Here is a 23,678-nt window from a genome sequence, read left to right as displayed (position 1 = left end):
TGAATATTCTGGAAGAGGAACAGATATTGCGATGATGATGATGAAACACACTGGCAGGTTGGGGGGTGGGGGTCGACAAATACCTCTTCCTCTGGGGTCTAAGGAGGCGCTCTGAACACTGGGTGGACAGGGCGTGGCCACATACATCAGTTTAGATTGGCCTGGATGTCCGTACTCCACAGAGGAGTGGGCTCTCCAGGCTCCACTGCCCACTGCCAATGGCTCAGAGAGGGGAGGAGGAAGGGAGCTTCAGCAAAGCCTACAGCGTGTGGGCCAGAAAGCGGAGGCCAAGAGCACTAGGAGCGTTTCTCTCCCTGAGACAGCAGATACCAGGCGGGAGCGATAGACGGGTAGACACAGAAAGCCTTCTCTCTCCCTAAGTGACAGATGGACAGGTCACCTTGGAGAAAAAATAAAGACTTCCAACAGCCTGCTGACCTCAAGTCCCTGAGTGCACAGGGGCCACACGCAGGGGAGAGAGGTCCTTCCTTCTGAAGAAGGCAAGGATCCAGCAAACTTCTGAGGAATGCTCCCCCGCCTCCCAACCCCCAAAATAAAAATAAGGCAGGTGAAGAAGAGAGCTCAGGCCATGGCAGTGGCTTCTTAAAGGGCCAGGGGAGAGGCCTGTACCCTCTTTTTCCCTCTTCCCTTACCCAGGGTGGATGAGGGAGAACCTGCCTACCTCCCGCCCCAGTTGCCGGGCAGGCGGGTCGCAGACAGGAGGCAGAGGAGGAGCCTGTGCCCGTCAGACGGGCGTGGCCACGCCCCTTCCCCGCGCCGCACACCCACACACACCCACCCGCCGGCTCCGCTCGGCTCCGCACCGGAAGAGCCGGTTACTCCTGTGCCCCACTTGACTGCTCCCACCCCTTCCGAGCCGCAGGCCCGGTCTCCAGGACAACCCCCAGCACTATCCCGGCCAGGAGCGATCGGGGAGCGGGGTGTCGGATAGGAGAGGGCCGCCCGAGATGAGAACGGAAAGTGGGGCCAGATGCACCCTTCCCGCCTAGTGCAGGAGGAGGACAGTCACCTTCCTTCCCGAATAAGACCCCTCCTCATCCCATCGACTCAGAGAGCTTCCTGCTCTTCGAGAAAGGGTGAGGGTAAGATGTCCGTATGCCCGATACCTGGGTGTTTACTTCTTGCCAGAGGACAACCCAGGCAGCCGCTGTGCTGCTCCCCACATCCAGACGACAGAGGGCAGACTGACCCCACATGTCCCCAAACATTCCTCAATCCCATCAGAAGAGGCCCATCACCCACCCCACTGCCCTCCAGGAAGCTACTAAAAAGGGGAGGGGGTAAATGATCGTTTTTCTCAGCAACTTGTGCGAAGGGTACCTAGGGATTACTAGGAACCTCTCTCAAACCAGGCCAGTAGGCGGGTACTTAAACAGGGAGGGAGAAATGAGCGCCTGCTCCCCTTTTCTCACCCTCCTGGCGTTCCTGCGGCAGCACCCGGATACTGGGGTCAGTGGCCACCGTGTTTCGTTTGCACCCCTCTACCTTCCTCTCCGCCTCCAGTTACTCCTGGAATTTAATCCCAAACACGACTGCGGACCACCCTTTCTTCCCCCCAGCTTACTCCCGGCCCATGGAGCAAGACTCAGAAGAGTCTGAAGCAAACGCAGCTATCTTGTCCTCTCATTTCTGGAGGGGGTGGTGGTGGTGAGAGCATGAAAAGGGGCAGAGTTGGGGACGCAGCTGGATTTGGGGGTACGAAGAACTCCCCAATGGAGGTAGGTAATTATTAAAGATCTCCCTGGCCCTCGCTGGCTGAATGGTTCATAATGTTGGTAGGGAGATGGCCCTCAACCCTGTAACCATTTTGACTTGCCCCCCTTCCTCTCCAAGTTACTGCAAAGCAGTCTCCTCTCCCTCTATGTTCTGGGGAGGCTAGATTCTCCTACAACAAAAGGACTATAACCCTTCTCTTCTCTCCAAGTTGGTGTGTGCCCCCAAGATTCACGCACAACCCTGGTTCACACACAGCAACGAGCTCTCCATGTTCTCAGGGGGATGAAGAAAGCCCTAATTTCCTTAGGGGTGGGGACTCTCTTTGCATCTGAATAGAAAAGCCTGGCTTCCCTCGCCTGTTCCACCACCCCATACCCTTAGAGATTTAGTCCCAGCGCTTCCCTCGCCCCCTCTCCCTGCCCCCACCCCCACCCCCACCCCCGCCCCCCAATTCCCTGACTCCGGGGTAGGAGTGTTCCCAGGCTGGACTGGCCCGAGAGGAGGGCCTTTCCCACCTGGGCTGCTTGGCGGGTGCTGAGGTCGGGCCCCCACATTCCAGGAGTGGTGGGGTGGAGTGACAACTACAGAAAAGCGTTAGATGTGACTTAAGTGAACTTGAAGGGCCAAGCGGCGCAGAGCCAAAAGCGGCTGGAGCCTACGCCAAGCCCCCCGACACCCCTCACTACGGGGGCGAGGAGTGGGGGTGGCGGTTATTCCCCTCCCATCGGAGGTTAGGATGGCGTGGGAAAGCGCTGGTTCCAGAGAAGAGGGGGCGAACCCAGACCGCGGGAGACCTTTCCGGCGAGGAAGGCGCGGGGGAGGGGAGATCCTGGGTCCCGAACAGGAGACGCCCCGGAGAGGCTGGGCGAGGCGCGAGAGGCCGCGGGGCTCCGGCCGCGGAGGACGCGGGAGAGCTGGGCAAGTCGCGGCGCGGGGAGAGGAAGGGCAGCCGTAGGGGGAGGGTCCGGTCCCGGGCCCGGACGGTGGGGATCCCGGTAAGGGCCCGCAGGGGAGGCCCGCCCGGGGACTCCGGGCCGGACGCGGGTGCCGGGCCTCACCTGGAGCAGGCCGGGCGGCGGCGGCGGCGGCGGCGCAGGTGGCCGAGCCGGGCGAGGGCGGCGCCTCCTCCCCCAGCCCTGGGCCGGCGGCGCGGGGGGCGGAGGGAGCGCTTAAAGGGGCCGGAGCTGCCGCGGGAAGGACGAGCCCTTGGGTCGGGCTGTGGCGGGGGGAGGGGCGGGGAGGCGGGTGGCGTCTCCTAGGGGCCAGAACCAGGAAGGATCCCAGAGGGAGGAAGAGAACAGATCCCAGGAAGAAGAGAGAAACTTCTGCGGTGACGTGGGGAATGGCGGTGGGTCCTCGCAGGAGGACCCGGGAGGGCTCCGCCTGCGCTCCCGGGGCCCCGGCAGAGAGCTTCTCACCAGGCAGGGCGGGGAGGCAGCGAGAGTCACGACTCCGAGAAGGAAAGGGAGATGCCGGAGAGGGGACTCCAGGCCGATCCGGCTGCGGGTAGCGCAGAGGCCCTGCTCCGTGAACAGGTTCCCCGTGTTCCGGCTCCCCGAGGCCCCATCTCCATGGCTGCAGAAAGGCCTGGCAGTCTCCTTCCCTCGGCACTGCCCGGGTTTAAGAGCCGGCGGAGTCTGGAAGCCACGAGGGCGAAGACCTCCTCGGTCCTTCCACCACAGTCGTGCCCCTTACTCAGTGTTCTCCGTGGCCGGAGCCTGGGGAGCCGCCAACAGCCGCCTGGGGAGGCTACTGTGGGACCGTGGGAATCGGCGTTATTCAGGTTCAGTTTCCCCCAACCACCACGCCACCCTTGCAGCAACCTCTGGGGCAACAGGAAACAGCTGCTCAGTGCAGCCCCCACCTGGTGATGGGTCAGGGTGGGGGAGGAGAGAAAACAGAGACTTAAAAGGCCTGGGAGAAAATCGGGGGAGGAAAAACGCCTTAAAAACGCTCCAACGCTACCAAAAGTGGGCTTTACTTTTGCGGGGGGCGGCCAGCAGTGAGTACTGTAAAATATAACTTGCATCTCAACAGCTTAAATGGGAAGGAGCAAGGCGGGGGAGGGGGGGGAGGTAGGGAGAGCCGCGACCTTAGGTACAGAGTCGCAGGCTCTTCCTTGAACCTGGAGCTTGCCAATGCTCACGAGCCTGTGGTCGGCAGCCTCACCGGCTGAGCCCTGTGCCCCTATAGTCCCTTTTCTCCTCCTTCACCCCCTAAAAGAGCAAAGGTTAGGCCCCACCCCTGCTGAGTCAGCCAGGGAGGGAGGCCGGCATCCCTCGGGCCTTCCCGAGGGGGGGTGGGGGGGGCTGGTCCTCAAACTTACCCATGTCGGGCGGGCAGGCCGGGCTCCGGGGCTGGGACCCCCAAGCTCCTCGCCGTCCTTGACTCCCCCTTCACGTGAAGGCTGGCGATCCTCCCAAACTGAGCTGGGAACTAGCACGAATCGAAAAGCCAGTGTATGCTTCCTGCAAACCACAGCCTGAACTGCTGTAGGGTGATGTCCCTGTGTGACAGACTGGGGTGGAGAGGGAGGAGGGAAGGGCGGGGCTTTCTCTGGGTGGAGAGGGAGGAGGAGGCGAGGACAGGGCAGAACCAGGAGAAATATGGAGGGAGGTTAGATCTGTGTTGACTCTCCAGGGCCTTGGTAGGAAAAGAGAGTGGCAGAGGGGGAAGGAAACAGTTGCATCTAGTAAGAGGGAGAAGGTTCTCGATGAATGCTGAGAAACGTGAACGTCTGAGGGGCGGGGATAGAGGGATACAAATGACCTTTAGAATCACAGTTCCCAGGTCTGCATCTGGGTAACATGGGAAAGCAAAACAGAAAGGGCTTACCCAGACCCTTGGGCCTTCTGAACCAGCTCCTTACCCACTCCAGAGCAAGGACCTAGTGTCCCCACCTCCGGAACTCAGCATTTCCCCAAATCCAGGTTTTTCTGGAAACAAACTACTGGGCACAGGTGGCTCAGGGGCTCCACCTTCCGTCCAAAACATGACACACACAAGAGAGTGGTGCCAAGGACGTCATAAGACAGATGGGAGTAAACTTGGAGGACCCTACCCCACCCCTGGCGCCTCTCCCAAAGCCCCTCCCCAACCTTCAGCCCCCAAGGGCCTCTGAATTGGGAAGTTTGTCCCCGCCCTTCTTCTGGCCAACTTGAAAGCCTCAGGGTGGAGCTTATAGATGTAGCCTCCTCCTCAGGACTAAAGCTCGGGTTTGTAAACAGTCATTAGCTAAGAACCACATCTCAGCAAATGGCCTTCAAGTGTTTCAAAATGGTGAGATCAGTTCTTGCAGTCTCCAGTCCTGCCACCAGAGGGAAGTAGATGGGTCCAGGCCAGAAAACTTCAGGGGCACCAAATCCGACCTTGCACTGTAATAGGCACCTGTTTCAAACTGAAATGCCTGTACTTGAGTTCTTCTAACCCTGAACCTTTTAGTGGGAAATTGTCTAATTCCATTACAGTCCAGAAGCCCAAGCCTGGGAACCCTGGAAACTGCTGTTCTCCTGTCACACACTTTCCTCAGCTTAGTCAGGGGTCTTTGCGGAGCTACGGATAGGCCTCATGGCATTTTATACCCTGCACTGCCTCAATCACATACAAGTCAAAGCTTGCCCAAAATATAAATCAGGAAGCAGAACACTTTCTGGAAAAAAATGGTCTAGGTATAGTAGAGAAAGCCCTTTTGAGTCAATTTTTACACAGATCAGTATTAACCCATCGGAACATGCACCACCATTTCCTAAAAATTAAATGCATACATTGACTAACCCTTGCCTTTTTTTAAAAACAGCAGTTTCTAAACCCAACCCCCTTTCCCAATGTGCACTTCTAACAAGACCCACAGTTGTCCATCAATCCAAAACTGGGTTTTGTTTTTTTTTGGGGGGGGGAGCCCATTTTATTTTATTTTAATATATTTTATTGATTTTTCACAGAGAGGAAGGGAGAGAGATAGAGAGTTAGAAACATCGATGAGAGAGGAACATCGATCAGCTGCCTCCTGCACATCTCCCACTGGGGGATGTGCCCGCAACCCAGGTACATGCCCCCGACCGGAATCGAACCTGGGACCCCTCAGTCCGCAAGCCGACGCTCCATCCACTGAGCCAAACCGGTTTCGGCAGGGGGAGCCCATTTTAAACATATGGCCTACTTTGTGAGGTTTTGTGTGGCAACTCTAAAATTACTGTTAAAAACTTCAGTGTTGCCCTAACCAGTTTGGCTCAGTGGATAGAGCGTCAGCCTGCTCGATTCCGGTCAAGGGTATGTACCTTGGTTGTGGGCACATCCCCAGTAGGGAGTGTGCAGGAGGCAGCTGATCCATGTTTCACTCTCATCAATGTTTCTAACTCTCTATCCTCTCCCTTCCTCTCTCTAAAAAAATCAATTAAAAAAAAAAAAAAAGCTGCTCAACTTAAAAAAACAAAACAAAATTAACATCAGTGTTGGCTGTGTTGTTAGGACCAAGAAAAACAGATTCAGAGAGATGTACATTTTATTGGAAACCTTACTCTTCAGACAGAACACAATGTCTTCAATCAAGGCTCTCATGTGCCTTAACAGAGAAAACTGAACTTTTGGGATCAGGGTCAAGGAGAGAGACAGCTTGGAGGAAGAGTGCTGGGATCCTCTCAAGAATGCTCTTCGGCCAGCTTAGCAGCTTTTGCCACAGCTTCTTCAATGGGTCCCACCATATAGAAGGCCTGTTCTGGGAGATGGTCATATTCACCTGTATGGAAAAACACACAAAAACAAAACACCCCAACTGGTGAGAAGTGGAGAGATATCAACTTTACATCACCACTTGAGGCTACCAGTCAGAAATCTTTTCTTAGCAAACTTCCCTCACAAATCCAATTTACAGGACATGATACAGTATGGGTTAAGAACAGATGATCTGGTGCCACATATTCTGGGTTCAAATTCTTGCTCTATACGTTGGCTGCAATATTGGGACTGGTTATTTTAAACCTTTCTGTGTTTTAAGTCCCCTAATTTGTAAAACAAGATAATGCCTTCCTCATAGGATCTTGTAATTCACTTAGAAGAGTAGCTAATACTGAATGCACTCAGTGTTGGCTGATAAGAAAAGTAATACATGTCTCACTCTCAGAATATAGTATTTCCAAAGAAAATTAATGGGAAATAGCTTGTGTTTTATTTTTTAAAATTATGTAATTAGGCGCGATATATTTATACATTGTTTGATGGCTGCTGCAATCGGAACATAACACAGCAAGCATTCAAGAGATTTCAGTTTCTCTGCCACTTATGTGCAGGTTTATACTTGAAATCTCACCTGCCAAAATCTGTTGGAATCCTTTGATGGTCTCCTTCAGGGGTACCAACTTCCCCATATGACCTGTGAAGACCTCAGCAACCTGGAATGGCTGAGACAAGAAACGCTGTATTTTCCGTGCACGGGACACAGTCAACTTGTCTTCCTCAGAAAGTTCATCCATACCCAGAATGGCAATGATATCCTGGAGGGATTTGTAGTCCTATGAAAAAAACAAGATAGCCCGGAATAAGTAGTCACATTCCTTTAATTTGGACAAAAACCTAAGGGTTAATATCACCTTACACTCACACTGAGCTTTGTACAAAGCATTTCAGCACTTTACCTCACTTTATAAGTGAAATGAGTTAGTGGAAGAAAAGTTACCTATCGTAGTGGTAAGAGAGGGCCCTCAGCTAAGATCAGTGTCTTGTTCTTTCTACTGCTAGTGTAGTACTGTTAGATAAAATTGGATTCCAAAGGGGCCCCATTAACATGCACTAGAAACTGCCTGTCTGTTTTCCTTGCTCTAAAGCAAAGCATAGAAGTCACCAGGGAAGATCTGATACTAATACAGTCCCTTAATTCCCTCTGTATGATTTTATGGACACTAATCTCACCTACAATAATACTCACCTGTAGGATCTTTTGCACCCCACGGGCAACATCATAATGCTCATTGCCAACAATGTTGGGATCCATGATGCGAGAGGTGGAGTCTAGAGGATCCACAGCTGGGTAGATGCCCAGTTCAGCAATAGCACGGGACAACACTGTGGTAGCATCCAAATGGGCAAAGGTAGTGGCAGGGGCAGGGTCAGTCAAGTCATCGGCAGGCACATAGATAGCCTAAAGTGAGTCAAAAAGCCATGAGGAACAACAGAAGCCAAAGCTAATTAATTCTACTTAAGCCATCCCCCTTCCTAACCTGTCCTCGTTCTCACTCCATCTTAGCATTCAAGAGTCCACCTCAAAAGAACCTTCTTACCACCCCTAATAGCGGCTGAGTTTACAGATTATCTGGTCCCTCTAAGCTGTAATGAAAGAATTTCTATTGTCATTCCTTTAAAAAAATATTTGTATTGATTTTTGAGAGAGAGGAAGGGAGAGGGACTGAGATATAGACACATCAATGGGAAAGATAGCGATTGACTGCCTCCTGCACACCCCATACTGTGGATGGAGACTGCAACCCAGGCATGTGCCCTGACCGGGAATCAAACCAGCGACCACATGGTTCATGGGTCGATGTCCAACTACTGAGCACACCGGCTGGGCCATTCCTTCTGTTTTTCACCCTACATTTTAACTCTATTATAATCATACCCACTTTCTGAATTAAAACAAAAATACCTTGAACCACAGTTCACTAGAAAAATGAATCATGAAAGTTACCACACAACTTAGACAGTTTTATAATTTTACTATAAACACCATATATAAATATTTAAAAATTTGTAGTACATTAATGCAACACATTTACTGCTCAATTTCCATGTAGTTCGACCCCCCCCCCCCCACCACCCCTCAGGCTGGAAACCACTACTTTGTGATCTACATTTATTCAACTATTTTATTTTATTTTTTATTTTATTTTTTTTATATATTTTTATTGATTTTTACAGAGAGGAAGGGAGAGGGATAGAGAGTTAGAAACATCGATGAGAGAGAAACATCGACCAGCTGCCTCCTGCACACCCCCTACTGGAGATGTGCCTGCAACCAAGATACATGCCCTTGACTGGAATCGAACCTGGGACCTTCAGTCCGCAGGCCGACACTCTATCGACAGAGCCAAACCAGTTAAGGCATTATTCAACTATTTTAGATGAATGTTTAACCTTTTAGGATTTTTGACATGAACATATAAAATTTTACCCTTCATTTCAGAGAGCACATGAGCCCAGTTAAAAGCCTCTTGAGATGTAAGTAATTAAGTTTGATGCTTCTCTGTACATGCCTTTATACAAATTAGACCTTCATTTACTTAATTGTTCTTACCTGCACAGAAGTGATAGATCCCTTCTTGGTAGTGGTGATTCTTTCCTGCATGGTACCCATATCAGTAGCCAGGGTAGGCTGGTAGCCTACAGCAGAAGGGATTCTGCCCAATAAAGCAGACACCTAAAAAAAAAAAAAAAAAAGAACTAAGAACGAAAGGTCTTAGGTATCTGTATCTTCAGCCTCATGTGCATCATTCCATAGAAAGGTTAAATGAACTAGGTCTTCTGAAGCTCTCTCTCTTACCTCTGAGCCAGCCTGGGTGAAGCGAAAGATGTTATCGATAAACAGCAGTACATCTTGACCTTCTTGGTCTCTGAAGTATTCAGCCACAGTCAGTCCAGTCAGAGCTACCCGGGCACGAGCACCAGGTGGTTCATTCATTTGACCGTACACCAGTGCTACCTGCAATAATCATACACAATCAGAAAACTTGAATGTGGAGCTCAGGGATCATTGACGCAGGCTCCAAAGGCAGACGTATCCAAATGTAGGAAACTCGACTGCATAATTAGCGGTAGTGGGGGATTGTTAGCACTCTCCCCTAGCAAAATGAAAATCCCACAGAGGAGTATGGAAGCCATATATCCCAAGGTCCCCAAATCAGTTAAACTACAAAAAAACTCCCTTCTCAGAAGGTGTTAATGTTTTTATTCACAAATTTTGTTTCCTTTTAGAGTTGCAGTTCAAAACACAAAAGATAATTTCTTGTATCACTGAGGTAAGTCTGAAAATTACTGAGGTAGTAGGAAGGAAATAAACTCTCCCCAAAATTAGCTTTCAAATGATGGGTCTATCTACCATAAAGAGTCTGGAAATGTAATCAAATGTGCACTAGTATATTACAAATTGGGGGGAAAACACTGACAGGAATTTCCTTTGTAGGTCCTGGGACACTAAAAGAAAAAAAAAACCATGGCTTCAGCTAGCAATGCAGTCCACTGCAGTAATTTCCTAGCACACCTGATATGTGAACATTAATCAGTTCAGTGCTCACCTTGGAGGTAGCATCTTTTAAGTTGATAACACCAGACTCAATCATTTCATGGTATAAGTCATTGCCCTCTCGTGTTCTCTCACCAACACCAGCAAACACAGAATAACCACCATGGGCTTTGGCAACGTTGTTGATTAACTCCATGATCAGTACAGTCTTGCCAACTCCTGCACCACCAAAGAGCCCTGGGAGAGGTTGAGAAAAAAGAATAGTTAAGAGTTCTATATTCCTAAAGAAGCAAATTTAAAAAAAAAGTTCTTTCCATCTTTTTCCCTCTCAGAAATGGCATCTGGCTTCAGCAAACTCAGAAGAACGAAAGTCAGAAGCTATTCATCAGCAAGGGGTAGATCCTCAGTACCCCTCACAACATGGTAGGATGTTTTTCTCTCCACACTGTTTGGAAAATATGCACCCACCACTAACATACCAATTTTGCCACCCTTGGCATAGGGAGCCAGGAGATCCACAACCTTGATACCAGTAACCAAAATTTCCTGCTCAACACTCATCTCAACGAACTCAGGAGCCTCAGCATGAATAGCAGCAAATCTGCAAAGGCAGAAGAGAAGACCAGTGTCTATTCATCTTGTTGAAAGGTTCCTCTCAACTCCCAAGTGTAACCCTTTACTTAGTCTCATCTCCTCTTACCAAGGGGAATTTCATTATCTTGGGAAACAATAATCCCTTCACCTGCCAACTTTAACTGTCATAAAGATGTTTCCTTTGCCTGGCCAGCGTGGCTCAGTGGTTGACCTATGAACTAGGAAGTCACAGTTCGATTCCCAGTCAGGGCACATGCCGGGGTTGCAGGCTCGATCCGGGTGGGGCATGCAGGAGGCAGCCCCTTCGATGATTCTCTCTCATCATTAATGTTTTCTCCCTCTCTCTCCCCGCCCCTCCCCCCCCCCTCCTTTCCTCTCTCTGAAGTCAAAAAAAGATTTTCCTTTACTGAGTCCTAACCTAACAGCACTTCTTCACACAAGAATCATGCAAGTTCTAGAAATCCCACAACATAAGCCATCGGCATTAAAACTCAAATAATCAACTTGGGTCCTAAGCAGGTGTTTTTTTTTTATAATCAGAATTTCTGCATCCTTAATTTTCTTCTAAAGAAATTGCATTGTGTAGCTTTAATAATCGAATATGACAGCATTTTTAAGTATTCTCCACAGAAAAATTCTGCCATACTAAAAAGCGTCACCTAATGTATAAGACTGCAAGAAAAAGCAGTTCCTCAGTGTATAGATGCAGCGAGAGGATACTTACTGTTTGGTTTTGATGGGGCCTCTCTCATCAATAGGTTCTCCAATGACATTCATAATTCGGCCCAAGGTCTCAGGACCAACGGGAATTCTGATGGGTGCACCAGAATCCAGGACTTTCTGGCCTCTAACCAAGCCTTCTGTACCGTCCATGGCAATGGTCCTTACAGTGCTCTCACCTGTCAGATAAAGGCATTGCTGCAGGGTGGTACATACAACCAACATGGCTTCATGGTATTTAACATAGTGTAGGTGGCATGGAAGACGTAAGTCAACCAAGACTCCTTCTCAGTACCGAAAGGTGGCTTCAGCAAACTCAGAAGAACGAAAGTCATTTTGAAAAAAATCATCATAGAAGGAAGACAGCCGGGATCGGGGCCTATGTGAGCTAAACTCTACTATCCCTGACAATTCTACTTACCCAGGTGCTGGGCCACCTCCAACACCAGCCTGGTCTCCCTGCCTTGCACTTCCAGGGCGTTCAGGATGGGCGGCAGTCCCTCGTCGAACTGGACGTCCACCACCGCACCGATGACGGCCACGATCCGCCCGGTGGCGGCGCCTGGCTTAGGCGCCGGGGACGTCTGGGCGGCATAGTCTCTGGCTAACAGACAAGAAAGATTGGCAGGAGCTGGGGTCAGGGCAGTTAAAAGGTCACTGGGGGCATGGACTTAACCCACAAGGTCTGGAGAATTCAGCCCAAGCCCGACCTCCTTCCGCTTGCAGGGAAGGCGTGTCCGGAGGGAGGGCCGTGCAGGAACCCAAAAAGCGCCTGCACAATTCTCCATCTTCACACACAAAACCCCATTATTCGAGAGCTCGGTGCCCCCATTCCACGGGAAGGTCATTGCACCTGCCCGCACTTTTCCATCACACTGCGCCTCCCTTTTCCAAAATTAGACGGAATTAGATGAAAGAAAGCGCCCCTGGATGAACCGTTCTTGTTCTCCATCCGTTAGAGGGTAGGGGGCGGCCATGGCGTTCTTCTAGCACCAGATACCTTAGGCCCGAGCGACAATCGCCCCCGGCTCAAGGTCATGGGGCTGCAGAAACAAACCCAGCTACTACAAGAAGGCACTTACCAGGCTGAAGCACTGCCGGGGCAGCCCGCAGTAAGAGCTGGGCTTGGGGTAACGGCGCTGAGGGGCTGAGTCCCCGCAAGGCCCCGGAGGCCGAGGCTGCGGCCACACGACCCACAAGACCCAACATGGCGGAGTCCGGGTGGAGACTGAACGCAGCAGCAGTAGCGGCCGCCAACATCGCGGCAATGGGGGCGAGGCCTACTCTGCAGTAGGCACTCCCATTGGATGAGTTTGCTGCTCATCATCATCAGCGCTGCTCCTATAGGTTAATAATCTCTCATCTTCTCAATCATTGGTCAAAATTGATGCTAATCTGAATTCCTTTTTTTTACTGGACATGGTCCGGCTAGGTGCAACCCTCAGAGCCTCAAAGCTTAATTGGACGACAGGGACGTCAGTTAGAGGCAGTACTTGGCGGAACTACGTTTAGGAAGGAGGCCGAGTTCCTGTCGGGAAGCACGTGGGCGGCAGAGCTGCCCTTGGGCTCTCTCCTCAGATAGGACCTTGAGCTGGATGACAGTCTCGGGGGCGGGGGTTCGGGAACTGGTGTCTTACTTAGTTCAGCACCGCTGCTGGTGACCTTGGCGAGGTCATGGCCTTCTCTAAGAGTCAAAACACGACTTTCCTTTGCGGTAGTGAGGTTGGAAGCTTACAGACAGCTCAGCAGGTCAGCAATCCCGACAAATATAAAGCTGTACAATAAAATCAGTTAACGTCAGCAGTCATTTAACAGATGTGTGCTAGGCATTAAAGAGATATAAATAAGACCTAGGAGGTCCCTTTTAAGAAAGAGGAGCAAACAGTGCAGTGAAGTGTGATGAGTCCTGGTTAAGTGGGTGCGCGAAAACGGAGGGGATAAATTTGGGTCGCCTGGAGATGTGGGGAATTGCCTCAGAGTGGAGGAGGCTGACAGTTGGGAAACAGTAGACATTCCTTGGGTAAATAAAAAGGAGGGATATTACAAGCACACCTTCGCATAAAATAGCATGTTCCTGTGGTGGAAATACAGGTGAGGAAGGGAAAAAGAAAGAGTAGCAAAGAGAGGAGTATAAAAAGAGAAACAGGAGCCAGGTCTCGGCTTTGGATGAGAGTGGAGGCTAGGTAGAGGTAGATGTGTGGAAGTGTTCCTTGAGTATGGAAAATCATAAAATAAACAGGGCAGTCTTTTCTGAAGTATTGATTTTATTCAGAGCTTTTGGGGGGCAGGATGGGAGAGACTCTCAATCTGTTAGAACACACATGACCATATGGAGTAGTTTGGCATGGAGCTATCTTCCCCAAACTTTCTCCCACCAGCCCACATTAGTTCTCATTTTTCTGCATATAGTGAAAAAGTTTTCTCTTTGGCAGTGTAGGGATACTACTGAAGGATTTAAAGGAGAAAACAGGAAGAGAATGTTAAATTTGAAGTGCTTATGGTAATCTTGCCTAGTAAGAGGGATAGAACCCAAGGAAAACAGCAACCTGTATGGAGCAGGCAAAGAAAAATGAACACACAAAGAAGCAGCAGAGGAATAAGAGGACCAAGGACATTGGTGTTAAAAATCAAGGAAGGAATATTAAGGAGAAAGGTGGTTAATAGTATCAATCACATAATCATCATATAAAATAAGAGCTGAAAAGGACCTACTGAATTTGGCAACCAGGAATTCATTCCATGGTGAAGTGTATCAAAGATAATTTCAATGAACTGCATCAGTTAACACCAGATATAAAATTAATTATCTGTGCTCTTATGGGGGTAGGGAGGGGGTTGCAGGAAGCAGCCAATTGATGTTTCTCTTTCACATAGATCAGCGGTTCTCAACCTGTGGGTCGCGACCCCTTTGGGGGTCGAACGACCCTTTCACAGGGGTTACCTAAGACCAACAGAAAACACATATATAATTACATATTTTTTTTGTGATTAACCACTATGCTTTAATTATGTTCAATTTGTAACAATGAAAATACATCCTGCATATCAGATATTTACATTACGATTCATAACAGTAGCAAATTACAGTTATGAAGTAGCAACAAAAATAATTTTATGGTTGGGGGGTCACCACAACTTAAGGAACTGTATTAAAGGGTCGCAGCATTAGGAAGGTTGAGAACCACTGGCATAGATGTTTCTCTCTCCCTCTCCCTTCCTCTCTTTCTAAAAATGAATAAAAACATGTGTTTGTTTTTAAAAAGGACCTATATCCCAGGTGATGTGGCTCAATGGTTGAGTATCGACCTATGAACCAACCACGGTTGGATTCCTGGTCAGGGCATGTGCCCAGGTTTCAGGCTTGATCCCCAGTGTGGGGCGTGGAGGAGGCAGCCAATCAATGATTCTCTCTCATCATTAATGTTTCTCTCCCTCTCCCTCCCTCTCTTAAATCAATAAAAGTATGTTAAAATAAACAAAAAAAAACACTATATATTTCACTTGCTTCCCTCAACTAATAGAGATAAAGTTTCTATAGATAGGATAGGATATTCCTTAAGAGCACTGCCACTGCAGCCATGTCATTGGGCAAGTTATTTAAAATCTCTGTTCAGGCACTTTCCCTCCAGGGAGCACACCTACCCTTTCTTCCCTTTCAAGAGAGTATCTCCTAAACTCTAAGGGTCCTCAGGAGACTTGCAGCCAGCAGAGCAATGGGCTACTGCAGCTCATCCTAGGCCAGTGGTCGGCAAACGGCGGCTCGCGAGCCACATGCGGCTCTTTGGCCCCTTGAGTGTGGCCACGAAGTTTCAATCACACTGTACGTGCGCACCCGCACGTGGTATTTTGTGGAAGAGCCACACTCAAGGGGTCACAGTTTGCCAACTACTGTCCTAGGCTAACCCCCTGAACCTGTCCCCAAGTTCCCCTTGTCTCTGACTTTCCAGTGAGCCAAAGCAGCTCCACCTGGGCTCTCTCCTATTGCTTTCCCTATCCTAAGCCCTTCCTTGTTTCACTGTCCCTAACTTTAATAAATGTACTCTCAGTATCATAAGATCTCTGTACATCACTTTCCTCATCTATAAAAGAGATAATAAAATGGGAATAATCTCATAGGGTTGTTTTGAGAAATAACTAGATTAATACATGAAAGAAGCATTTAGAACAAGCATGTCAAACTCAAAGGCTAACATGGGCCAAATAAACAAGGTTTAAGTTTATGTGGTCCACAAAAAAAAACAAAAGCTTCAATTTTCATAGAAAAGTAGGTTTATTTCGATAGAGACATGCTCAATACAAAGGGCTGAAATAAATGAGTGATCATTAACATAAAATAATAGAACATTTTAATAAAAATTAATTTTTTCTTGAACATTATCTTACCAGACACTGAATAACTGCACAAATTAATAAGTGTAACGCAAATAAACCTATTTTTCTTGTTCTCCAAAAGCAAAATACTTCCTGTTGCGCACACCAAACAAGTCAGTCCAAGACTAGTGATGTGGCAATCGGCTGCTGAAATATTCGCTGCTAGTATTAGTGGAGAGAAATGGTGTGCCTGTGCATAAAGGAAATGAATGCAACGTGATTATAATAATTGGTCATTAGCCACTCTGTGGTGGCTGTTAAGCGTGGAGGCATGGAGGAGTGTGCTTGCCTCTGCCGAGTGGGCTCTTCACGGGGATGTCGGTGTCATCAATAGTGTCAGGGCCCAGCTGAGACAGCAGCGGCCGAGGGCAAGCGGTGTTGTCAGGAGTGCCAGGGCCCAGCTGAGAGGGCAGCGGCTGAGGGCAAGCTGGCCCCGGCAGCAAAGCACGTGGAGGCGCACCCGGCAGCGCGGTGCTGTGCGGGGAGTGGAGGAATCGCTAGCCCCATGCTGCCCCCGCACTGCTCGCTGCAGGACCTGCCTCCCTAGCTGCTAGTGGAGATCTTCGCCTCGCTCCCCGGCACGGACCTGCACAGCCTGGCCCAGGCCTGCACCAAATTCCACCACATCCTGCACATCGACAGCATCTGGAGACGGCGCTGCCGAGAGGAGTATGGCGTTCCTGAAAACTTGCCGAGCCAGGAGAGGAGGGGTATGTCTTAGTGCAAAGTGTATGCGAAGATGTTCCCATACAGACACATTTGGGATTGTGGCAGCTAGATCATAGGTATCGAACACTGCTGAATGTCGTGGTGGACGGCTTATGCATTACTGGTTCGACGTGCTGGCCTCCCATTATCACCGATATGGATGGCCCACTGCAATTCCCGCCGTTGTTCAGAATTCGCCTGACGGAGAGGAAATCAGCCACGGTGGAGTACATGGACAGCTCTTCAGCTTGTCCCACCGCCGCCACATGCAGATTCAGAAGGACAGGCTCAGCATCCAGTGGATCAAGAGAGACCAGCAAAAGGATTCACCAACGCGGCTTAGGGGAGAACGCGGGCGGGTGCTGTTGCGGGAGGACAGCCTGCCCGATTACTCCGTGACCTACGCCGCGTCTACCTCCAGCCCAGCCACCCGGACGACCTCATCAGGCCAGGCCTCTTCCAAGGCGGATTCTATGACGTCCGCCTAGTGCTTGCCATGCTCAGCTTCCATGGGAAGGATGCCAGGGCCACGAGCGTCACGGCGGACTTCATCTGGACGTTGGAGATCCACCTCATGCGCCGCATCCAGCCGGATGGCGAGATCTTCCGCAACTTCCATGAGCTCTCCCGCCTGGTCCAGGAGATTGAGGAGCAGGTGATCCGGGAGCAGCAGCAGCAGCAGCAGCAGCAGCAGCAAGAAGAAGGGGCTGAGGAAAGCGAGGGCCATGCCTGGCAGAGCCCTGCCCAGCCCAGCGGCGGGGAGTCCGGGGCTGCAGCTTCGGAGGAGCAGCCTGTCCCCGTTTGTTCTGCCTGTGGGCGTGCGCTCAAGAGAAGAGAACTTCCCCCGAACCTGCAGGATGTGTTTCTATGGCGTGAAGATTGTTACCTCAGATGGCTTGGCCTACCCCAGGCGCTGCCCTGGCGTCTTCTTCCTGTTCGATGAGAACCACTTCGGGTTCATCTGGCTGGAGCTGAAATACTTCATCCTGTTCTGCAGAGTCTAGAACACCTTCCAGAATGTGGAGGCACCATCCCCGCAGGCCTTCCTGGAGATGCTCTCCAACATTCAGTCCAGACCCCCTGAGAGGAGCAGCTTCTAGCCACTTGGAAGATCTGACCTTCTGACCAGGTTACCCACCTTTATTTGTTTTTTTAATCCTCACCCGAGGATATTTTCCCATTGATGGTTAGAGAGAGAGGGGGAGAGAGGGAAAGACAGAAATAATCCATGTGAGAGAAACACATCAGTTGTTTGCCTCCTGCCCAAGCCCGGACCGGGGCCAGCAATTGAGGTAGAAATAAACCTTAGGCCAGTGGTCTCAACCTTCCTAATGCTGAGACCCTTTAATACAGTTCCTCATGTTGTGGTGACCCCCAATTTCCTTGTTACAAATTGAACATAATTAAAGCATAGTGATTAATCACACACAAAAAATAAAGACATCTTAGTTAAAAAAAAAAAAATAATAATTGGTCATTAGCGAATGTTGTAGTTTGTTAATAATTATGTATAACAGGATATTGTAAAAATTAAGTTACAAAATTTTTATTGAACGTTTCTTACATACCGTTATATTGACTGGGCCGCAAAAATATTCATTGTGGGCCACATGTGGCCCACAGGCCTCGAGTTTGACATGCTTGATTTAGAACAATGCCTGGCATACAGTGATATTTGTGTCAGCTAGTATTTTTATTTACTGTTGACTTAGTGGTAAGATCCTTTGGTCTCGGTCAAAATTTTATTAACCATTAAACAGTTAAACTGACACTTCACTTAATCCAGGTGTCAAAGTAAAGATTTTCACATAAATTCCCAGGTAACTGAAACTCATCACTTTAAAATCATCACTTTAGAGAGCAAGGGAGAGGGAGATAGAAACATTGATGAAAGAGAAACATCAATTGGCTGTATTCTGCATGCCCCCTACTGGGGACTAAGCCTGAAACCAGGCATGTGCCCTAACCAGGAATTGAACCATGCGACCTCTTGGTTCCTGGGTCAACACTCTACTGCTGAGCCACATGGGCTGGGCAAAAATATTTTTAGAAAGGAAGAAAGAGGGAGAAACATTGACGGGATGAGAGCAGAACATCCATGGGCTACCTCCTTGGTACATGGAATGACGCCCAATCGAGCAATACCTGCCAGGGCTAAAACACCACTTTTTTTTTTTTTTTTAATATATTTTATTGATTTTTTACAGAGAGGAAGGGAGAGAAATAGAGTTAGAAACATCGATGAGAGAGAAACATCGATTAGCCGCCTCCTGCACACTCCCCACCGGGGATGCGCCCGCAACCAAGGCACATGCCCCCGACCGGAATCGAACCCGGGACCCCCCTGAGTCCGCAGGCCGACGCTCCATTCACTGAGCCAAACTGATCAGGGCTAAAACACCACTTTTTGAAAAGTTATCACACATTTATCTGTTCTCTTAGCAGATTATCAAGTAAACTTTTTCTTTGACATTTGAGCTATTAAATCTTTGTATCATATTGCAAAGCTAAATGCTTAAATGTTACTGAAGTAGATATATAGGTTGTCCCCCAAAAATGCATATATCCTTTAGAGCTGATAGCTCAATTGTTGTTTCTTTTCAGCTTTAACCCATTGGAATTAATCATTATTCAAAATATGTAAATATTTTGTGGGACACCCTATATCAGAGGTGGGCAACCCCTGGCACGCGTGCCAAACATGGCACGCCAGTAACTTTTGCTGGCACTCGAAACCCTCTCTTATAATCTTCCATTTACAATTTTTTTCTTAATATTGACTTTTTTATTTTTCAGATAAATTCAGTGTAGGTGCATCTTAGATAAATAAATAATTTTACATAACAAGTTATCTTAAAGACCATAGACATGGATTGACGAGAGAGGGGAAGGGCAATTTCTATGCCTCTGCCTTAACTCTCCCTGCCTTCCTAGATCCGACCAGTGTTTTGGTTTCATTCACACACGCTTGTGAATCTTTGTTTTCAGTGATGAATTTTGTTAAGTCTCGTAATAGGAGTAGCCTGACGGATGAAAGTAGTAGCTCGTGCATCTCTCTGAAGGCCAGGAAATATAAACCTGATGTAAAATCTGTCATCAGTGATGCAGCAGCAAAAGTCCCAGTGATAATATCCAACGGAGTCAAAGTTTTCTGTCGGACTATCAGTGTATGTATACATTTAAAAAATGTATTTTTCATCATCATATACTGTGTTTTTGTCGCTTGAATGAATTTTATTATTTCTTCAAGGTTCTTCATATACGTACACCTTAAGAGATATCAAGTAGGCGTAACATGTTCTCAAAAAATTAGGGTTGGCACGCAGAAGAATTTTGAGTCAGAGATTTTGCTGGTTTTGGCACGCACTCACAAAAAGGTTGCCCACCCCTGCCCTATATAGAGCCATTACTCCATTATGTTCATTCGTGAACCTTTTTTCTAACTCCTTTGCTGTCAATGTTTGCCCTCAGCAATCTCTTGTCCTCCTCTGAAATCAGATTACCTGCTAAATTTATAATACTGTGTGAAAAAGAAGTAAATAAACTTGACTAGCTTGGGATGAGATGGGCCTTAACAGGCTTTTTATGGGTTCACTTTTTTTTTGTTTGTTTTTATTTATTTCAGAGAGGAAGGGAGAGAGAGAGATAGAAACATGTGCCCTGATTAGGAATGGAACCAGCGACCGAACTCCTGGTGCATGGGTGGAAGATCAACCAATGGGCAACAGTCTTTCTGAACGAATATCATCTAGAGTTCTACTTCACATTTCTTGATTCCCAGATATCAGGTAATATTTCATGTAAAATACAAGTTACTTTACATGGGACAATAGGAACCACAAAGAACTAATCTGATTTCTTACCTGAAGTTAATTCCAAATGACTGACCCCATAATTTATGGCTGAAAACCATTTCAATTTTATCTTAAGGTAAAAATTGCATTTTCCGCCAAAACCGGTTTGGCTCAATGGATAGAGCGTCGGCCTGCGGACTGAAGGGTCCCAGGTTCGATTCCGGTCAAGGGCATGTACCTGGGTTGCGGGCAGGTCCCCAGTAGGGAGTGCAGGAGGCAGCTGATCGATGTTTCTCTCTCATCGATGTTTCTAACCCTCTTTCTCTCTCCCTTCCTCTCTGTAAAAAATCAATAAAATATATTTAAAAAAAAAATTGCATTTTCCAACTCTTTACTTTATTGCCATTCCACTATGATCATGCTCCATATTATTCCAGTACTCTGGTAATTGGTAGAATGTTTTCTATCTCTACCACATTTCTTTAAAAAAAAAAAAAAATATATATATATATATTTTAATATATCTTTATTGATTTCAGAGAGGGACAGGGAGAAACATTAATGATGAGGGAGAATCATCAATTGGCTGCCTCCTGCACGCCCCCCACTGGGGATCGAGCCGGCAATCCGAGCATGTGCTCTGACCAGGAATTGAAGTGACCTCCTGATTCATAGGTTGATGCTCAACCACTGAGCCACCCCAGCCGGGCTCTACCACATTTTCTTTTTATTTTTTTAACCACATTTCTTTTTTTTTCCCTTCTTTTTTTAAAAATATCTTTTATTGATTTTTTACAGAAAGTAAGGGAGAGGGATAGAGAGTTAGAAACATCGATGAGAGAGAAACATCGATCAGCTGCCTCCTGCACACCCCCCACTGGGGATGTGCCCGCAACCAAGGTACATGCCCTGACCGGAATCGAACCCGGGACCCTTAAGTCCACAGGCCGACGCTCTATCCACTGAGCCAAACAGGTTAGGGCTTAACCACATTTCTTGACAATCATCTTGGATGATTTCAAATTCCACGAAAACAATCCATTCAGCTTCAGAATGCTTTAATCTTTTCAATTCCAATTAGTTTCACATCTCACTTAAGCATCCTACTCTCCACGGTCATTCCCAACTTTTACCACTCTAAAAAGTTCTTCCTCAGAAATCCAATATTCTCAGACCAAAGTATTTTTACACAATACATAAACATACTCTAGGTATAAAGGATTAAAATAAGTCCTTTCACCACTACCCCTAAAATTTCACCCCTTTCCCAGAAATAACCACTAAAAAACATTTTACAATGTCCCATTCATTTTCTATCCATTCCATACACATATAATGTATACATTCCTGTTTTGTAAAAACCTCAGTGGAAGCACACTACAGAAAACTTTCAAAGTTTTCTGATTTTTGTTTTGGAGAACTTTTTGAGTCAATACATTTACTTTACCGATCATGAGTACACTCCATTAATGGTCATTTGGATTGTGTCAATGTGGCTATTACATGTAATATTGAATTTTCAAGAGAGCTTGCATACGTCATTGTGTACACCAAGTATGTCAAACTCGCATGCAGCCTGACGGCTGTGAGTTTGACATACTTGGCCAGGAATCTACTAAATGTAGAATCCTAGAAATAAAATGGCTTAAAATTATGTTCGTTTAAATGAGATTCTGCCAAATGGCCTTCTAAAACCATCTTGCTAATTTACTAGATCCCTAGAATCCTTGCCAAAACTTTTAACTGTGGCTATTGTTAAATGAATGAAATTATGCCCTGGCCGGGTGGCTCAGTTGGTTGGAGTGTTGACCCATACACCAAAAGGATATGGGTTTGATTCCCAGTCAGGGCACAAACAGGAAGCAACTGATTGATGTGTCTGTTTCACATCAATCTTTCCCTTCCTCTCTCACTCTAAAATCAATAAACATATCCTTGGGTGAGGAATTTTTAAAAATGAATAAAATTACTTTGATTATACTTGCATTTCCACAACTTAATGAACTCAAGTATCAGTTAAATTGCAAATTCCTGGAATTCTTTCATGTTTATTGGTCATTTATTTCTTCAGTGAATTCCCATTTTTCCCCTATTACCTTGTCATAGTGATTGTGATCTTCAAATGCTGTTAAATGTCTTAAGTATTTTCTTCTATCACTTATCTTTTAACCTAATGGTACCTTTGACCTATGTAGTTTTTTTAAATTAATTTTTAGAGAGGAAGGGAAACATTGATTTGCTGTTCCACTTATTTATGCATTCACTGGTTGATCCTTTTATGTGTCCTGACCGGGGATTAAACCCACAACCTTGGAGCATCAGGTAAGTGCTCTAACCAAGCTACTCGACCAGGGCAACCTATGTAATTTTTTTAAAAATATATTTTATTGATTTTTTACAGAGAGGAAGGGAGAGGGAGAGTTAGAAATATCGATGAGAAACACCAATCAGCTGCCTCCTGCACACCTCCTACTGGGGATGTGCCCGCAACCAAGGTACATGCCCTTGACCGGAATCGAACCTGGGACCTTTCAGTCTGCAGGCAGACACTCTATCCACTAAGCCAAACCGGTTAGGGCCCTATGTAATTTTTTTAAAAATATATTTTATTGATTTTTTACAGAGAGGGAGATAGTTAGAAACATCGATGAGAGAGAAACATCGATCAGCTGCCTCCTGCACATCTCCCACTGGGGATATGCCCGCAACCAAGGCACATGCCCCCGACCGGAATCGAACCCAGGACCCTTCAGTCCACAGGCTGATGCTCTATCCACTGAGCCAAACCAGTTTCGGCATGTAATTTTTAATGTTAGATTTGTTAACTTTTACTTTTACCTTCTAGATTTTCTGTATTATGCTTAGAAGGATTTCCCCCATCATTAGGTAAGAATTTGATTAATGAGGCCCTGGCTGGGTAGCTCTGTTGGAGAGTTGTCCCAATATGCCAAGGTTGTGGGTTTGATCCCTGGTCAGGGTACATGCACGAATCAACCAGTAGGCCCTCGCTGGTTTTTCGCTCAGTGGATAGAGCGTCAGCCTGCAGACTGAAAGGTCCCAGGTTCGATTCTGGTCAAGGGCATGTACCTCAGTTGCAAGCTCAATCCTCAGAAGGGGCCGTGCAGGAGGCAGCCAATTGATGATGTTCCGCTCTCACTTATGTTTCTATCTCTCTATCCCTCTCCCTTCCTCTCTCTCAAAAAATTTTTTTAAAAAAATGCCGAAACCGGTTTGGCTCAGTGGATAGAGCGTCGGCCTGTGGACTGAAGGGTCCCGGGTTCGATTCCGGTCAAGGGCATGTACCTGGGTTGCGGGCACATCCCTAGTGGGAGATGTGCAGGAGGCAGCTGATCGATGTTTCTAACTCTGTATCTCTTTCCCTTCCTCTCTGTAAAAAATCAATAAAATATATTAAAAAAAAATTTTTTTAAAAAAATCAACTGGCAGGTGCATGAATAAGTTGAACAAATTGATGTTTCTCTCTTTCAAATCAATAAAGCCCTGACCGGTGTGGCTCAGTTGGT

The 23,678-nt window shown here is 47.4% G+C and overlaps 2 protein-coding genes and 2 non-coding genes across 8 annotated transcripts in view; all 4 read right to left on the bottom strand.

Annotated features, from left to right (window-relative positions):
• The window catches only part of BAZ2A (bromodomain adjacent to zinc finger domain 2A), a 37,595-nt gene extending 33,357 nt beyond the window's left edge, over positions 1-4,238 (bottom strand). For 4 of the 5 annotated variants that reach the window (XM_036301490.1, XM_036301488.1, XM_036301492.1 and 1 more), the window contains exon 1: positions 4,064-4,238. Coding sequence is in view for 3 of the 5 variants with exons in the window: in XM_036301488.1 (XP_036157381.1) it covers positions 4,064-4,067 (4 nt within the window). In the remaining 2 variants the exon portion in view is untranslated. Of the gene's footprint in view, positions 1-2,795; positions 2,818-4,063 lie in introns of those variants that run through there. The other variant, XM_036301491.1, reaches the window with a different exon arrangement.
• A 1,982-nt stretch (positions 4,239-6,220) lies between these two features.
• On the bottom strand, positions 6,221-12,527 carry ATP5F1B (ATP synthase F1 subunit beta). Its single transcript, XM_036299438.1, has 10 exons — positions 12,364-12,527; positions 11,703-11,885; positions 11,286-11,460; positions 10,447-10,568; positions 10,020-10,204; positions 9,269-9,427; positions 9,023-9,145; positions 7,658-7,870; positions 7,043-7,244; positions 6,221-6,472 (listed from the first exon to the last, which is right to left on the bottom strand). Exons 1-10 carry the CDS (start codon positions 12,488-12,490, stop codon positions 6,375-6,377), a joined length of 1,587 nt encoding a protein of 528 aa, XP_036155331.1. The 5' UTR covers positions 12,491-12,527; the 3' UTR covers positions 6,221-6,374.
• On the bottom strand, positions 10,291-10,362 carry LOC118652312. The gene has a single exon (XR_004966563.1). It is a non-coding gene; the product is annotated as a small nucleolar RNA SNORD59 (small nucleolar RNA).
• On the bottom strand, positions 11,565-11,640 carry LOC118652311. Its single transcript, XR_004966562.1, has one exon. It is a non-coding gene; the product is annotated as a small nucleolar RNA SNORD59 (small nucleolar RNA).
• Positions 12,528-23,678: the final 11,151 nt, after the last annotated feature.

This window comes from Myotis myotis, unplaced genomic scaffold (genome assembly GCF_014108235.1).
Source record: "Myotis myotis isolate mMyoMyo1 unplaced genomic scaffold, mMyoMyo1.p scaffold_m19_p_3, whole genome shotgun sequence".
NCBI lineage: Eukaryota > Metazoa > Chordata > Mammalia > Chiroptera > Vespertilionidae > Myotis > Myotis myotis.
This window is presented reverse-complemented; position numbering and strand designations above follow the sequence as displayed.

Coding starts and splice junctions, on each gene's coding strand:
- ATP5F1B (XM_036299438.1), bottom strand. CDS start 12,490: ATGTTGGGTCTTGTGGGTCGTGTGGCCGCAGCCTCGGCCTCCGGGGCC. Junction 11,886..12,363: donor CCCGGCAGTGCTTCAGCCTG/GTAAGTGCCTTC, acceptor CTTGTCTGTTAG/CCAGAGACTATGCCGCCCAG. Junction 10,205..10,446: donor TGCCAAGGGTGGCAAAATTG/GTATGTTAGTGG, acceptor AACCTCTCCCAG/GGCTCTTTGGTGGTGCAGGA.